An 18,237-nucleotide genomic window follows, 5' to 3' on the forward strand; every position below is an offset into this window, starting at 1 on the left:
AAGACTGGTTTTTAATATCAGGTAGTTTGACAAAAACTGAGCATCAAGCTGGCTTATGGCAGTTGCCCAGTGAATCTTTGTTAAATGAATGATGGTCGTGAAATGAATTTGGGAATATAAAATTAATATAACCAATAGCAAAATCTTAATTCCTTGATTCTATATAAATAAATTTCTAGAATATTTAAATAGTTAATAGGGGAATAAATGTCTAAAGATGGTGTCTTCTAGATCAATATTATTTTGGCATACATGATTACAATTTTGATGATTTTGACAAAGTAAATATATTCTTAACAACTGCAGCCTTTCAATTTGGTATTCAGAGCAAAAGAGATTGGAAATTATAATGGTTAAAAATAGTTGAGGAAACTGATTGTGCCTTAAAAAAGAGACAAGGAAGAGAGGCAAGGAATTGAACTGAGCATTCAGAGTCAAGTATTTTTTTCTTTTTAAAGATTTTATTTATTTATTTGACAGAGAGAGGCACAGTGAGAGAGGGAACACAAGCAGGGGGAGTGGCAGAGGGAGAAGCAGGCTTCCCATGGAGCAGGGAGCCCAATGCGGGGCTCGATCCCAGGACCCCAGGATCATGACCTGAGCCAAAGGCAGACACTTAACGACTGAGCCACCCAGGTGCCCAGAGTCAAGTATTTTTTAAAACAAAGAAAAGGGTTAAGCAAACTGAGCAGGAACTCCCATTGAATGAGCTAAGGAAATGAGTGACAAGAAGCCTGATCAAAATAATTCAGAATGTGAGTGGGATGTTTGCCTTCTTCTTATATATATTGTGAGAAGAATTGGGACTGGAGTGTTGCATTTGAGAGCCAGCAATTCAAGCCAACATTTTGGTTCTAAACACTTCTATAGTTTTTCCAGACCAACCAGCTAGATAGAAGCCATACCAGCTGCATTACTGCCTTTCAGCAATGCCTAGGCCCTGAACTTCTCAGTGTCCCCTTCAGTATTTCTCTTCGTTTGCTTCCATTGGGGGGCCTCTTCCAGCGTCTTCTCTTTCCCTTTTGTTCCACTTAGAATTTAGACTCATTTACTTTCCAGTTGTCTCAATTATAGGTACAAAGTTATAGCTCTGGTGGGCTCCTTTCCTGGTGAAATTAAGCCCATGGATAGTAAGCTTGGAAAGGTTAGGAGACACACACACACACACACACACACACACACACACACGCACGCACGCACACAAGATCAATCCTCCTGTCAAGGCCAGGAGATGGGAGGGTTCTTGGGTGATTCTACTTCTTGGGATATTCTTGCCATTTCGGCCTTTCTCTGACTTCATGATGGCTGCATACTAGCCTGGGGTCCTTCAATTATCAAATACTTTTTTTCTGAATAAATATTTATAGTGCCACTATTTGGTGTTTTAAAAATAACCTTCTGCTATCATCCATTTTCTAAATGCTGTTGAAGGCATGCCTGTCCTCCTCAGTAGACCACTATTGCTGTGTAGCCACTTTTCTACAGGAGTACGATTCTATATTTGTGTGGCTATTGTCAAAAAGCAAAGGTGCATTGTTAGCTTGGGATGCCCTGAGCACAGAGGAGAGACAGCAGTTACTCTGGTGGCCTAGGGCAGGCTAGTGGTTACGGTCAGATATACCACCCAGGTTTGCACTAGTCAGGAAGAACAACTGGTATTGATTGGCTATCTCTTCTACATTTAAAACTTTTTACAGGCCTCACAAAAAATAACTTACAATACTCTCAGTATAAAAGGGCTTCTGGGATGATAGAACTTTTCTTGGAGAATGCTTCCAAAACTTGAAGTGGAAGTTCCATTTGTATCCTGCAGTTATTCATGAAATAAGCTCCCAAATGAGCATACATCTCAGGATTCAGCTTGGGGTCTCAGTAACAGGGTAATGGTTTGGTGACCTCATGAATAGACACTGGGCTGTGATTTTTGAGGTAACCAAGGCAGCCAGGTTTCTATGCTTTTATTATGATGTTATACAAGTACTCTATGGTCACTGTAGAAAAATTTGGAGAATATAGGGATGTATATAGAAAAAAAAGCAAATTATGCATAATCCCATCATTCAAAGAAGTTATGCCTATTAACATTTTGTAGTATTTGTGTAGATTTTTTTCTGTGTACAGACAGTAGATTTGCAGCTTCAGGAGGTTTAATATTTATTTGTGATTTGTGACTATGATGGTTCCATGAAGAATTGCAGTTTATTGTCTAGCTAAGACACTGTGTGCATCATGTATACTATAAAGTTGGTGTGTACAGTGACCTTGTTTGACCATGGAGCAGCCATGGCTCAGGGAGGCCTAGTTCTAGTTGCTTAAAGTTAGGAGAATATTAGGTGCTACAATATTACTCAAGAATTTTAAGATTTGTTAGGTCTCAGGCTGTGTCCTTGAAGGATATCAAGGGTATATGGTGGCCTGTGACTATGTGTATGTATGTGTATGCTTGTGTGTAATCACATTATACAATTAGTAGCCTGATTTTCTTCACTTAGTGTCATATTATAAACACTTTGCCATGTTATTAGATAATATTTAGGAATTGGATAGGATAAAAAATTAGGTATTGAATATTATTTGGAGTGGCCAATTATATCCCATAAGTGGGTCTACCTTATTTAATATTATTAGAGTTAGAGACTTAAGTGGTTTAAAGAGTTTTGTTTATTCATTTGTCTTATTATTGCTATTCCAAGTAATGCTGTGATGAATGTCCTTATTTTATCTCAGAATCCTGTGAAATAATTAGGTCAACAGGTATATAAATGGATGGCTTTGAGATTTTTTGATACATATTGCCAAGTTGCTTTCCAGAAAGATTATTCTCATTGTCACTACTTTAGCAAGTTTAAACTGTGCTAGTTTTGGTATACCTGCATCTGTATTAAGGATTATAAAAATAATTAAAGCAATTTGACAACATGATAGTTATTATCTTTCTTTGCATTACTTGGATCATTTGTGCAGTTTAATATTTTTCTTCTGCTTATTGATCATTAAATTTCTTTTTTAATAAAATCATATTCTTTGCCTGTTTTTTTAATTAACATATAATGTATTATTTGTTTCAGGGGTACAGGTCTGTGATTAATCAGTCTTACACAATACACAGCACTCCCCACAACACATACCGTCCCCATTGTCCATCACCCAGGCACCCCATCCCTCCCGCCACCCTCCACTCCAGCAACCCTCAGTTTGTTTACTGAGATTAAGAATCTCTTATGGTTTGTCTCCCTCTCTGGTTTTGTTTTGTTTCATTTTTTTCCTCTCTTCCCCTATGATCCTCTGCCTTGTTTCTGAAATTTCACATATCAGTGAGATCATATGATAATTGTCTTTCTCTGACTTATTTCGCTTAGCATAATGCCCTCTAGTTCCATCCACGTCATTGCAAATGGCAAGATTTCATTTTCTGATGGCTGCCTAATATTCCATTGTGTATATCTACCATGTCTTCTTTATCCATTCATCTGTTGCTGAACATCTAGGCTCTTTTTAAAAAATTTTTTATTGTTATGTTAATCACCATACATCACATTATTAGTTTTTGATGTAGCGTTCCATGATTCATTGTTAACATCTAGGCTCTTTCCATAGTTTGGCTATTGTGGACATTGCTGCTATAAACATTGGGGTGCACATACCCCTTCGGATCACTACATTTGTATCTTTGGGGTAAATACCCAGTAGTGCAGTTGCTGGGTCATAGGGTAGCTCTATTTTCAACTTTTTGAGGAACCTCCATACTGTTTTCCAGAGTGGTTGCACCAGCTTGCATTCCCACCAACAGTGTAGAAGGGTTCCCCTTTCTCCGCATCCCGCCAACATCGGTCGTTTCCTGACTTGTTAATTTTAGCCATTCTGACTGGTGTGAGGTGGTATCTCATTGTGGTTTTGATTTGTATTTCCCTGATGCCGAGTGATGTTGAGCCCTTTTTCCTGTGTCTGTTGGTCATTTGGATGTCTTCTTTGCAGAAATGTCTGTTCATGTCTTCTGCCCATTTCTTGATTGGATTATTTGTTCCTTGGGTGTTGAGTTTGATAAGTTCTTTATAGATTTTCAATACAAGCCCTTTATCTAATATGTCATTTGCAAATATCTTCTCTCATTCTGTGGATTGCCTCTTAGTTTTGTTGACTGTTTCCTTTGCTGTGCAAAAGCTATTTATCTTTATGACGTCCCAATAGTTCATTTTTGCCCTTGTTTACCTTGCCTGTTTTTATATTAGTATTATTTTTATTAATTTGCAAGTGCTTTTTTTTTTTTTTTTGCAAGTGCTTTAAATAAGAATTGGAATTAACCTTTGGCCTGTCCTAAGCCATGAATTTGCACCCTTCTCTCCATTCTATTCCTGCCATCCCAGGCCAACTCACCATCATTTCCCGTCTGAATTGCTTCAGGAGCCAAAATTCATAGCAGGTCTGCAAGGATCCCCCTGATATGATCCCTGTATATCTTTCTAGCTTCGCCATCGGATCATCTTCCTCACTCTCTGCTCTGATCTTCCTTTATTTCTTTTACCATTCATTGTCCCTGTCCTGCATTGCCTTCACACACATTCTTATGCTTGGAGAGCTTCATTTTCCCCACCACTGTTCCTACACAACTTTACCTGACGAAGTCCTTCTAGGATAGGCCTCCTTAAACATCCTCATAACATCCCATTCTTCTTCCTTACATTGAAAACAACTATGATTAATTCATTCCCTTTTGTAAATTAAATTTTTGACAATTACCTGCATAATTTAGATGGGATGAATGATTAAAATGAGTTATTTGTGTACACACAAACACATCTGTTAGGAAGGAATTAAAAAAAATATCTCTGTGGTTCATGGAATGAATCATTCTCAAAGAGTAGTGGAGAAGATAATGGGCCCTGGAGTCTGAGGACTTGGGTTGGAATCCTGGACCCACCAATTCTGAGCTGTTTACTCTTAGGCCAGTCACTTAACTTCTCTGTTTCACTTTTTTCCTTTATAAAATGGGGTTAATAATAGAATCTATCTTTTATGATTATTGTGAATTTTGAATGAGATAATTCATGAGGTATTTAGCACACAGCACATGGTAAGTACTCTATAAATGTGAGTTATTATTCTCCTTTTCATGCTCATTTCCATCTTCTTTATCTTTGAACTTTATTAAGTGCCAACTCTGTAGAGCATAGTAGTAGATGGTATTTGGGTTTCTGGGTTTTGTTGTTGTTGTTGTTGTTGTTGTTTTCAGGGAATTTCTCTACTGGTTTTAAAGTGTTTCCTCTCAGATAACGTAGTTATTTTGATTATAGTTTGTGGTCCCCCTTCTGTCCCTCTGCCATTTTTCTTTAGGATATTTTACTTTTGCTTTCAGATTTGCTATATGTACCTTCTATAAGACAAAATAATTTCTCTCTGCTTCTTTTTTTGAAACATAACTTTTTGAGTATTAACACTCAGGTCTGTTTCTCTTAACAGCTGGCAAACTTCCCCAGACTCTGTGAGGAAACAGAAAGGATTGTTGCCAACCACATTCGCGAACGAGAAGGGAAGACAAAGGACCAGGTGAGGGGAGGCTTCCTTGGCAGGCAGGGTCCTTGTGGGGAGCAGAAGGTCTCTCTCTGGGGCTGTCTGGTGGTCTCCAGCAGTTGGCCTGTCTCTGAATGGAAAAAAGTAGCTGCGAACACAACCACATAGGTTTATTTGTACTTATTGATGAATTTTATCCATGTGTTGCTATGCTAACATCTTGTGTACGTTAAAAATATAAACAAGTATAAAAACTTCAGAAGGATGACATTTTGAAAGCAGTAATAGGAGTTCCATTACTTTTTTTATTCCCTCAGTGTTCCATGGATCATCATGTGTACCCCTAGCATGTACACACCCCACTTTGAAAACCAAGAATCCAGAAACATACCACATTTTTTCTTTAGGCAGGGGTTCTTAACCTTTAATGGGCCCACAGATGGGTATCAGGATATTCATAAATTCCAAAAATGTTACACACAGTGTTTGGTGTTTGCAGTTTCTTTTCTGAGGTGCTTATCCTTAAGAACAGCTCTTTTAAACGTTTCTATTTAGTAAATGCCTATGGCTTGTAAGGCGTGACCTTAAAATTATCTTCTAATCCTATTCAGCTCTGTGAATTCAAAAGATTATTTTATGTGACGATACTTAATTAAAAAAAAAGCTAAGGACTATGTGAAAATAATAAAAGCTTCTTAAATTTAGTTGGATTTTGTTCTTAGTTATTTAGAAAACATAATGGGAAGCACGGAGGTTTTCAAGTGCTCTTGGATTCCAGGACACCCCTGTGACAGCACGGAGAGGACACTGGATCCAGGCCATGTGTTCTCCACAAAATAACAGCATGTTCTTGTGAAAATCCCTTCTCAGGACTGTTGTTTTCTCATGTTTAACATTGGGATGTTGGTCCATATGATCTCAGAAGTCTCTATAAGTTGGAATTCCAAGATTTTTGTGCTTCTTAGGTGAGTTGTAAAGGTGGAGAGGGACAGCCAGGGGAAAAAAGGAGGAAGGCAAAATAGAAGAGTGAGACAAACTGCAAGGAGAGAGACGCAGGCAACCTGCCACAGAGGGTGCATGCAGGGGTGGAGAGGGAGGGGTGGCAGGAGGAAGTGAAGAGACAGGATGGAGGCCCAATAGGTTGGGATATTTGATTTGGTAACAGCTTGCTCTCTGCTTGAGCTATGGGATTCATTGCTACTAATTTTTATCATTGTGCTTTGAAAGTTAATTAACCATTATTTATAGTTTTCACTTGTTTTCCAGCTTCCACACCCTTGGATAGCTACAATAGCCCAAAGGGGAAAAAACAGGCTTTGTGACTTAGTGGAGATAAACAAATCTGTGTTAACTCATGAACCAATGAAGTGAAGCCCAGGCCCAGATATAAAATCCCGCCGCCAGAAGTTCCCCCGCACATCTAATGTCATGGCTGCTGCTGGACCAAGGAAACTTAAGTTCTTGTATTAGCCATACTCCTGACTTTAAGTCAATATGATAACCATTTTAATTTGGTATCTTTATAAAATTCAAGGGATAATATATCCTACTTAACTCTTAGGGATCCTATGTAAAAACAACGTTGAGGAAAAAGTAGTACAATTATTATCTTAATTATAAGCAATTGTTAACTTCTTTATGTTTCATGTTTTAGAGTTTTTGCTTTCCTAAAATGATATTCTCAAATTTAACATTGTTAAGATTGTGGGCTTCCAGTTTAGACTGCCTGAGTTTGAATGCAAGCCCTCCCATTACTTTCTGTGTAAATAAAAAGGTACTTGACATCTTATACTTGAGTTTCCTCATCTTAAAGTGGGATAATAATGTTAGTTAACTCAGAGGCATTTTGTGAGGATGAAATGAAGTAATCCAAATACAGCTCTTAGTTCTTCATTAATTTTAAGTTGTTTTCATTGTTTTTCCTGAAGAGCTATGACACATAGTATCTGTGAGAAAGAATTGCCTTTTCTGATTTCAAGAGAAATTGTCTTCCATCTGCAACTCTGATGTAATGATGACAGTTAATCAATTAACCACCTAAAGCTGGTGCTTGACACCTGTAATATGGACCTGTGTAGCATAGTAAAATCATGCATGTTCTTGGTATTTGAATATATCAGTTTGTATAGATCTCACATATGAGTTCTGAACTCTGTGCTGCTTTGGGTCATATGATGCTTCTGAAGTAGCTGGTCAGAGAGTGACCCATTTCCTCCAGCCTCTGTACCAGAAATGCTTTGAGGTATTCTTGCAGTTATTTTCAGTTTTAAAAGATTTTTAAGAAATTATTACCAGCCTCTGCTCTGGAAGCTTTGTGTGGGGGTAAAAGTCTTCAAAATTAAAAAATATGGGAAACCATAAATCTGTGAACTTTTTTCTTAAACAGTTTTTTCAAACATCTATGTGTGCCTGCTCTTAATCCAGGTGCTTCCATACATGCCATTGCGTGTGAAAGTGGCTGACTTTGTGGGCAATTACTGCTAGCAGGGGTAGCTTTCCTTTTCTTTAAATACTCAGTAACTGCGGGTAAAAAGGCAGTGAGAAGCTCTGAGAAGGTGAAAAAATGAGAAAAAAATGTACTATTTTCCTTTTCATCCCCCACATGCAACCTGGCTCTTTTCCTAGGATGAACACAGACTCCCAGTTTCCAGGAATATGAATGAGAGCAGCCATAGTTTTTATTTTTTTTCTACTTTTTTCCTATAGTGCAGTCCAAATTAATGTGCATGAACGGCCAAGATATTCATGACAACCTTAGGCAGTGTTGAGAATTATGTAGATATTTTGCTCTTTATGGTGGCAACAATTTATTTGTGCTTAAACATTATGGTTTATTGATACAAACCCTTGGCGAAACAGATTTGGGAGTATGACATTTAACAGAATCTGGCTTCATTGTAGGGAGAATAGAGGCAATACCACAGATAATCTAATAATGATGATTCCTCCTAACTCTTTAGTTTTATTCATTAAGAGAAGAAATGAAACTGTATCTGATGACATGAAACTTTTTCATACAAGTACGATGTTATTGACCTAATAGTGCCTGTACCTTGGCTTTATGATTGGTAGTGGGGATGGATTTGGGGTGATCCATTTATTCTTTTTGCCAGGTCCCCTTGGGATTCACAGCAAGATTTGGCCAGATGACCAGCCGAGATTAGCCATGAAAGCAAAGCCTTAGAGCTCATAGCATTGGGTAGTGAGAAACAATAATAAGTGGCCATGTACTAATTATAAAATGGTAATAAATTGCTCCCTTTAAAGTAAAGTATTTTTCAAGGCTGGTAGAAGTTATAAATTTATAGCCACAAATACTTACTGAGCACCTACTATGTGTATCATGCTACATTCTGGGCATAAAGTGGTGAACAAGACAAGTATAATTCCTGCTTCCATGGAGCTTACTTGTACTCTCGCAGGGAAGCAAAACATCAAACAAAATATATACAGATAATTAGTTACATTTGTGGTATACACAACAAATAAAAAGCATAAGGTGCAATGTACATGTAAAATATAATATGATATATAGTCTATATTACAATAATAGCTTGATCCAGTCTGGTTTGGGATGAGGGTACAGGTTGAGGATCTGATAAGGCTTTCCTGAGGAAGTACTCTCTGGGGAGCATTATATAGACCCTGTTAGTGAACCATTATTATCAGGGCTCTGATGCACTCAAATGTCATCTTCAGTGGAAGGAGGCGGCGTGAATAAGCCTACTGTGTTTATCAAAAGTTCATTCAACAAAGTCAAAGTACAGAGTTCTGGAGGTATGTGGGCAGGGATTCTTTTTTTTTTTTTAAAGATTTTATTTATTTATTTGAGAGAGAGTGCGCACAAGTGGGGATGGGGGTGGGGCAAAAGGAGAGGGAGAAGCAGACTTCCTTCTGAGCAGAGAGCTCCATCCCAGGACCCCGGGATCATGACCTGAGCCAAAGCAGATGCTGAGCCACCCAGGCGCCCCTGTGGGCAGGGATTCTTAAGTATTTTTTTCTATTAACAAGTCTCAGCATTCTAGAAAAACAAGGGACACAGTTGGGAGAACAAGGAAACAGGAAGGGGAACTCAGTTTTGAATATCTCTGGAATAAAACTCTCTTCCAGTTTTTGGTTGGTTGCTTCACCCTCTCTTGTTCTAAGCCCTCTTGTCTCCTATTGAAGAATATTTTCTACAGAGGGACTTTCCAAATCTCTGACTTAGAGTTTATAAGTATCTTGTGGTTCGAACATTTTCATGTTTCATGTTTACTGGAACATGCATTCAGTTCATTCCTTGACAAATCTTGATTGAATGTGCATGATGTTCTAGGCACTGGGGATAGAGCAGTGGATATGGCAGATGGGGTCTGTATACGGAATATGTAGAAACTTACCATGTCAGCTAGTGGTAGTGCTACAAAGGAAAGTAAGGCAGAGTAATAGGATATAAAGAGACTGCTAGTTTAGATAGAATTAGCAAGGAGGATCCCTTTGAGGAGGTGATCTTTTAGCAGAGACCTGACTGAAGTTTTGCTTTGATAATGAAGCCAGTGATCTCAAGGACGTTTTCTATTTATTTGTATATTGCCTTTTTGAGTTGGTTGATGAGATGTTTCTTCTGCTTGCCTAGAAGGAGCTTAAAGAGGTAGAAGAGAAGAGGAAAAACAAGAGATAATATTGTTATTTCATGGCTAATATACAGTGTCTGCAGGAGCAGGAAGTTCTGAGCAGCCCCTCACTGGTACACGCATGTCCTTTTGAACATTATGCCTACATTTTAGAAGACTAGAATAATTCTAGGTTCGGTGTTAAATAGGCAAAGAGTACATGCCTGTAAACTATAATGCTGTTGTCTTCATGTGGGACTCAGACTTTTGATGTAGACTTTTACTCTGAATTTAAAGTAAAAATTATGAGAGTCTAATGAGAAAAATTAATGCAGCTTTTCATTTTAACTGAACCATCTTTTTAAAAATCGGAGGAAGATAAATAATTTGTAGGCAATTACTGACATTTGTGTTTGAGAGTATTTGCGATGAGTTTTCACTGAAGTGTTTCTCTTTGCTTTATAGGTACTGCTCTTGATTGACATCCAAGTCTCCTACATCAACACCAACCACGAAGATTTCATTGGGTTTGCAAAGTACGTGAAACACTTGATTACCACATGCATTCCTCCTGCTAGTTTGGTTAGAATGCACATTGTGAATTTCTGCTACAACCCTACTACTTTTGAGAACACATTCTGTGTCAGGATTAACTCTGAGTCGACCACGTAGGAGGTCTGAACCTCACAGCCATGAGGCCATGTTTTCTCGATAAAGTAGTTGGCTCTTTCTTTGTGCAGCATATGAAGTCATATGTGTCTTAGATATTCATTGTTTTTGGATGATGATCTGCAGTTTGTACTTGAACTCTCATAGATAAGCAGTAACAGATGCACATTTAAAATATGTTTGGGAATACTTTCTCACATAAATTTGAAGTATCAAATGCAATTCACAGGATCCAAGCTATTTTAATAACCCTAAATAAGAATATAGAGGTCTATTTTTTTTTAAACTATCTTTTGTTAACTTAGATGGAATCTTTTTGGATGAACATTCTCTTTTCTACAAAGTGTATATATTTTGTATAAGCTTGTCTTTATATTGCTATTCTGTCATACATGTATTCTGTTATATTCTAATATTCTATTGCTATATTCACGGATACTGTCATATAGATATGCTTAGTTATTCAGGGTTGGTTATTCATCATGTGACATTTTCAAGAGTTCACCATTTTTTCCTGACCTTTAGTGGAACCAACTTTCCTTTGCTAAAAAAAAAAAAAGAAAAGAAAAAAGGAATTTTGATTCTAACTCTAAAATATATTTGTGGCATGTACATGGTTCCAACTTCGAGTATTTAAAACATAGTCTATTTTATATAAAATATAAAGTAAAGGGACCAAGTACCATTACTTGAACTGCATATTCAAGAACAGGGACAAGTAAAAAAATATAACAACAAAATGTATTACAAATTTATTTAATTATACTCTGACTTAGAAGCAACAGGTATGTAGGTCACGTAAGCTAAACTACACAGTGGCCTGAGGAATTTGTAGGCATATGTTAGGGAGCAAAGGCCCAATTATCCAACAGAAAATTGTCTCATTCTAAACTTGGCTGTTGTCGTGATGGCTTAACCAACGGTGTATGTATATTTTGCATCCATTGTGTGGTAGATTAGTTTTTCTCAACTATTTTCTGTCTGTGACTTATGTGTAAAGTTGTTAGAGCACAGTGACGAATATGTTCCTTTGGTCAGTTGCCTTTTTCACCACACTACCTACTCCAACTTCTAGATAGGTCTTTTCTCCACAGGCATTTCACATAGACCTGCCCTACCCCCTCTTTTAGCCTCCGTGGCTCTCACCATCTGCACTGCTCATTTCCTTCTGCAAAATCACCAGTAGAAAGATACCTAGACTCTGATATTTCTCTCTATCCCTAGGCTTGGAAGGTGGGGGTGGGACTTGAGAATTTCTGCCCAGTTTCCAGCATAGTCAGTGAACTCCATGTGCTGGTGCCAAGCATTACGCTAGTTGCTATGGGGGAAAACATATAAGAAAAAGAAAAAAAATATTTTTGTCTTTAGGAGCTTGCCTAATAATTAAAAAGTAGAGAGAAACACATGTAAAAAGTTAAGCTGACACATTCTCCATTTACTTCACTTGCTTCTTTGAGGAATTTAAAAGAACAACAAATCCTTGAGTCATTTGAAATAACAGGAATGCTGCCTTTAATGTTGATTTTTATTGGTTACAAATGCTCGTTAGGTTCTTATAAAAATGTAGCTGATGTAGATATAAACTTGACACTATAACTTAAAAGTGAAAAGGATGTTGCAACATTGCCCATTGTGGTACCTGATTTAAGGAAGAAACAGAAAAGAATCATAAGGAGTTTGGAAAGGATTCATATTTTTTTGAACAAGTTTTATAATCAGTGCTGCAATTTAATTTCACCTCTATAGTCTTCTTGGAACATACCCCCCATTACTTACCTATTTATTTATTTATAAAAATTTATTTATTTTAGAGAGAGAGTGAGAGAGGGAGAGAGAATGCGTGAGTGCGGGGTGGGGCAGGTAGGGTTAGGGGGAGAGGGAGAGAGAGAATCTCAAGCAGACTCCCCGCTGAAAGTGGAGCCTCACGTGGGGCCCGATCTCATGACCCTCAGATCATGACCTGAGCCAAAACCAAGAGTTGGAGTTTCAACCAGCTGTGCCACCCAGGCGCCCCATACACTTATTTATTTTTAAAGATAAATAGTCCAGAGTTTCAATATTTTCTACCTCAGAAGCTGTTCAACTACAGTATTATATTGACTTGGTTTCCAAAGGCACATTTTGGAATTTTGCAAATGTAAATACTTTCAAACTCAGCTTTTTGATTCAGTCTCTCTGTAATCCAGGTGACTGCCCCATTTTTCCAGCAGTGAGATAAAACTATGAACCTTTATGATGTTGGGGGAGAAAAAAGAAGCATTGTTCAAACTGCTTTAGAAACTTAGCAACTATGCACATTTTTCATCGAATTTAAAACTGCACATCTAAACTTTCTTTTAAAGGACTGGCCTGGGAGTCAGCAGTCTGGATATTTTTTTCCAGGTTTGTCACTGGTGAGCTTTGGGTTTTGGCAAGTCATTTAGCCTTTCTGTATCTCAGTTTACTGCTCTATCCAATGGAATAATAAATAATACCTGTCTTGTGTACTTTTCAGGATTGTTGGAAGATCAAATTAATGAAGTTATGGGAAAGTGCTTTTGCAAACTGTGGTGTAGTCTGTAAAAGTGAGAAAGTGCCACATACACACACACACACACACACACACTCACACACACAGATACCCAGAGGAATTTGATTACTAGATGTACCATTTTACTTTGTTATGAAATTTATGATGACTTGGGTATGATTGCCACTGGAATATTTTTTAGTTGCTGATATTGTCTCTAAATGAGACTCAGAGGCGAATGTTCTTTCCATTTGTATGCTGAGTTGGAGTGCATTTCAGTGTGACATGGGACAATTATGAATATGAAGAAATGTTCATTTCAAAATCACTTAAGGGGTTGTGGTATTTTTTTATGCTTTTAAAAATTAAAAAAATATGGTTGTAGCTATAAATTTTAAAGTTGGCAGGAATGCTGTTTCCATCAAAGAAGAAAAGTCAAGCCATATTTGAAGACAATTATGTAAGTATTTTTAAGTTCCAAAGATAGAAAATTAAGGTCTGGAGTTGAGGAAAGGAAGCATTTATTTCATGAAATTTTTAGAGAGTTGCCAAAAGAGGGGGACCACTTCTCAGATTTATAGGATGGTGATAGACATAGCATTTTACACACACATACATTTTTTTCACCTGGGATGACTTTTGTTCTAAAAATTAAAAGAAAAAAGAAAACAAATTGCTAAAATTAGATGAACAGAATATTAATTCTCAAAGTAGTGTTCAGGACATCTCAAACTTGTCCTTTCTGCTGTAGACTGTATTCCGCCATGCTGAATGTGTGGACATTTTTTTTCATTTCCCAGCTATTTGTTAAACATGGACCATAAAATATGTACCACGTGTAATGTGTCCAAGAAAGCATTGCTGTAGGCTTGCTTTGGAATTTCTTGATTTCTGAAAGCTTGATCTTTCAACTATAATATAGTTTCTGAATCTAACAGTCCAATATTTCAGAAGAAAATGTCCACTTTCCTCATGATTTAAGGATTTTAATTTATCATTCTTCTCTGTTGAAAAAAACAACAACCCTACATTCTATTTGTTTTATACAATACTAGTTTTTGTTATGTAAGAAAACAAAAGCTAGTCCAATTATTCTTTTATTCACTTCCCCTCTTTCCCTGTAATCCTGCTGTATTTGAATAGAAAGGCAAGCTTGTTAGCTGAATGCCTTGGGAAGTGAACTTTCACATTCTTGGGCTCTTCTTCATTTGTTTCATGGGCACAATTTGCCTTCTGTCTATGACTTATGCAGTCCAGTGGTTTAAGAGAAAAATAGGCTCCAGATATAGACCATTAGAATAATTATCTCTGTGCCACGAGCAGCAGACCAAGGTCCATTTTTCAATCTGCTCGGTCAGTCTCAACACCTGTTTTCTCATAGCTGAAATGATACAGTGTGCAGATTTCAGTTCTTGTTATATGAGTACCATGAAAATTCTATTGGTTGTAATATTCATTGTATCTCTTTCCTGATCCTCTGGAATGCCTTTGTTGCCATTTTATGAAAGGTGGTAAATGGGAGCCTTGGCACCAAATTTTAGAGCAATGTTGGTTTTTCCCTTTGCATTCTCCTTTTTTTTCCCCAATACATAATTATATTCTATTATTACAGTGTTTCAAATTCCTATTCTTACATGAGAATGTTCTCTCTTGTGGAATCAAATTTTAGGTATTATAACAAGATTATTCTTTTGACTCATGCAAATTCAGGAATTAAATGCTTGATTGCTTACTGGGACTAGTATTGGGTAGAAATATAGGGTTGAACAACTTGCAAGGGCATCATTGGTATCACCTATTCAAATAAGTTATGAATTCTAATGTTTTAAGCACCATTTTAAAAATAAGCAGACTTGTACTTTTCTCTTTCATTCTCAAATCTGTTATTTTGAATATTATCTTCATCCTTAAAATGGATCTTAGGAGGTGAGTCATCCTTCTTTGATAGGCCCCCAAGTTCTAGAGGGTTTTCTTGCATAATATTTAGCCTGTGACTTCACTAAAGATCTTGCAGGGGGAATTGACATCATGTAGTTTTCTTCCCCTTTTGGCATCAATCTGATTGGACGGAGCCAAGCCAGCATGTGATAAGCTGCACTCTTGGGACTCTCGACGAGTGTTCATAATCTTCTTGGGGTAATATAAAAGAACATTCTGAAAGAGCTTCTTAACTTCAGAGCAGTGCTGTCCAATAGAACTTTCTGAAGGGATGGGAATATTTTATAATCTGTGCTGTCCAATACAATAGCTTCTAGCCACGTATACCTATTGAGTAGCTTAAATGTGGCTAGTAAAACAAAAGAAATGTAATGAAATGAAAGTTAAATTTTAATTAATTAAATTTTTGATTTAAATAGCCACATTTGGCTACCAGAAACTGTATTGGACAACACAGTTCTAGAGTATGGTGAGTCCAGCTGATTGCTGAGTCCTTCATTGGTGAGCCATACTTTACTGACTGCTTGGTGGTAACCTACAGTGGTAGCTACTAGAAGAGAAAAAGCAGATAACTTTGTTAGTTCCTGCTAAGCAAACCCAAGGCTTAGGAATGTGCAGTCAACTCTTTATTTTTTTTAAATTTTATTTTATTATGTTATGTTAGTCACCATACATTACATCATTAGTTTTTGATATGGTGTTCCATGATTCATTGTTTGCATATAACACCCAGTGCTCCATTCAATACATGCCCTCCTTAATACCCATCATGGAGCTAACCCATCTCCCCACCCCCTTCCCTCTAAAACCCTCAGTTTTGTTTCTCAGAGTCCGTAGTCTCTCATGGTTCGTCTCCCCCTCCGATTCCGCCCCCCTTCATTTTTCCCTTCCTACTATCTTCTTCTTTTTTTTTTTAACATATAATGTATTACTTGTTTCAGAGGTACAGGTCTGTGATTCATCAGTCTTACACAATTCACAGTGCTCACCATAGCACATAGCCTCCCCAGTGTCTATCACTCAGCCACCCCATCCCTCCCACCCCCCACCACTCCAGCAACCCCCGGTTTGTTCCTGAGATTAAGAATTCCTCATATCAGTGAGATCATATGATACTTGTCTTTCGCTGATTGACTTATTTCGCTTGGCATAATTCCCTCCAGTTCCATCTATGTCATTGCAAATGGCAAGATTTCGGTTTTTTTTTGATGGCTGCATAATATTCCATTGTGTATATATATACAAAAATATATATATATATATATATATTTATATATATACACACCACATCTTCTTTATCCATTCATCTGTTGATGGACATCTTGGCTCTTTCCATAGTTTGGCTGTTGTGGACATTGCTGCTATAAACATTGGGGTGCACATGCCCCTTTGGATCACATTTGTATCTTTGGGGTAAGTACCCAGTAGTGCAGTTGCTGGGTCATAGGGTAGCTCTATTTTCAACTTTTTGAGGAACCTCCATACTGTTTTCCAGAGTGGCTGCACCAGCTTGCATTCCCACCAACAGTGTAGGAGGGTTCCCCTTTCTCCACATCCTCACCAACATCTGTCGTTTCCTGACTTATTAATTTTAGCCATTCTGGCTAATGCTCTGTCACCAAAGTATAAAGGATGGGCCTTTTCCTTATACTGCCTTAGTGTATATGTTACCATTTTGTTAGTATTTTCTCTATCATGGTTACTACTAAAGTTTCATTTAATTCCAAATCTCTACGAACTAAACATAGTGGTGGAGGGAGAGGCAAACCCTAACATTTGCCATGGAATCTGCATCTTTGAGGGACTCCATTTTCTTGATTCACTTGAGCCCCCTATGGGTTGACTTAGAGTCAACCTTAGATTTAGACTCCACTTTTTTCTTTCTCATTTGTCTTTCACTTTTCAGCCCACTGCAGTCTTTTTTTTTTAAAGATTTTTTAAAATTTATTATTTGAGAGAGAGAGATTGAGAGAACGAGAGGGAGGAGGGGCAGGGGGAGAAGCAGACTCCCTGCTGAGCAGGGAGCCCAATGCAGGACTCGATCCCAGGACCCTGGGATCATGACCTGAGCTGAAGGCAGTCGCAGTTAACCGACTGAGCCACCCAGGCATCCAGCCCACTGCAGTCTTGTTTCTTCCACACTACTCTACTGAGACTGCTTTTGGTCGAGACAGAACCATTAATCCAATGGACAATTCTGAGTCTTTCATTTTACACCATAACCGTTTCTTGTTGAGATCTGTTCCTTTGCTTCAGTACCCCTCCACTGTTTCCTGGTTTTCCTCTTTCTGCTCTAGCCTCACCTTCTCAGTTTTATTTTGGAGCTCTTTATCCTCTGATCATTGCTTAACAGCTGTTTTTTATCATGAGTCTTTCATAGATCCTCTTCTTTTCTCACTTAACTGCACTATCCCTGACCAATACCTCTCACTAAAATGATTGCACTTACCATCTTTATCTGATGACTCTAAATCTAGACCTCCATTCCAGAACTTTGTCCTGGACTGTGTACCATATTCCACTACATACTAGGCATCTCTACTTGTATGCCTTATAGAAGCCACAACCAAATATTTATAAATTAAGCTCATCATGTGATCTTAGAATTTACTCCTCTCCATCGTTCCCTCTCTCTGTGGATGGGAACTCCCAGTTGCTCAAACCAGAAACCCGGGCATCATTTTCTACTCCTTCTTCCCCTTCTTTGTTTCCCTCCAGCTTTATCAATTCCATTTGATTCTGCCTCTGTAATATTTTTTGAGCTTGTCTATTTCTTCCTGTCATCATTACTACTACTAAAGTTAGTCTTTTCTTGCCTGGGTTACTACAATAGTCTCCCTGCCTCTTGTCACGTTCATTCTCATTGCTTCTGGGGTTCCTTATTGCTTTCAGAGTAAAGTCTAAACTGATTAGTATGGTTTCTAAGGTCCTGTAGAATCCATCTTCTGCTTACCTCTTCAGCTATTCTGTTGTCACTATTTCTGTCTATCTCACCCCCTAGCCCTGTGCTCTGGCCAGACC

At 37.8% G+C, this 18,237-nt stretch overlaps 1 protein-coding gene across 8 annotated transcripts in view; it reads left to right on the top strand.

The window, feature by feature from the left end:
• The window catches only part of DNM3 (dynamin 3), a 569,456-nt gene that overhangs the window by 232,087 nt on the left and 319,132 nt on the right, over window positions 1-18,237 (top strand). For all 8 annotated transcript variants that reach the window (XM_025878034.2, XM_073900029.1, XM_073900023.1 and 5 more), the window contains 2 exons: window positions 5,458-5,544; window positions 10,566-10,636. In XM_025878034.2, coding sequence (XP_025733819.1) covers window positions 5,458-5,544; window positions 10,566-10,636 — 158 coding nt within the window. The remainder of the gene's footprint in view (window positions 1-5,457; window positions 5,545-10,565; window positions 10,637-18,237) is intronic.

The sequence above is a fragment of the Callorhinus ursinus genome, unplaced genomic scaffold, assembly GCF_003265705.2.
Source record: "Callorhinus ursinus isolate GAN/ISIS: 27379988/994484 unplaced genomic scaffold, GSC_fseal_2.0 scaffold13, whole genome shotgun sequence".
Lineage (NCBI taxonomy): Eukaryota > Metazoa > Chordata > Mammalia > Carnivora > Otariidae > Callorhinus > Callorhinus ursinus.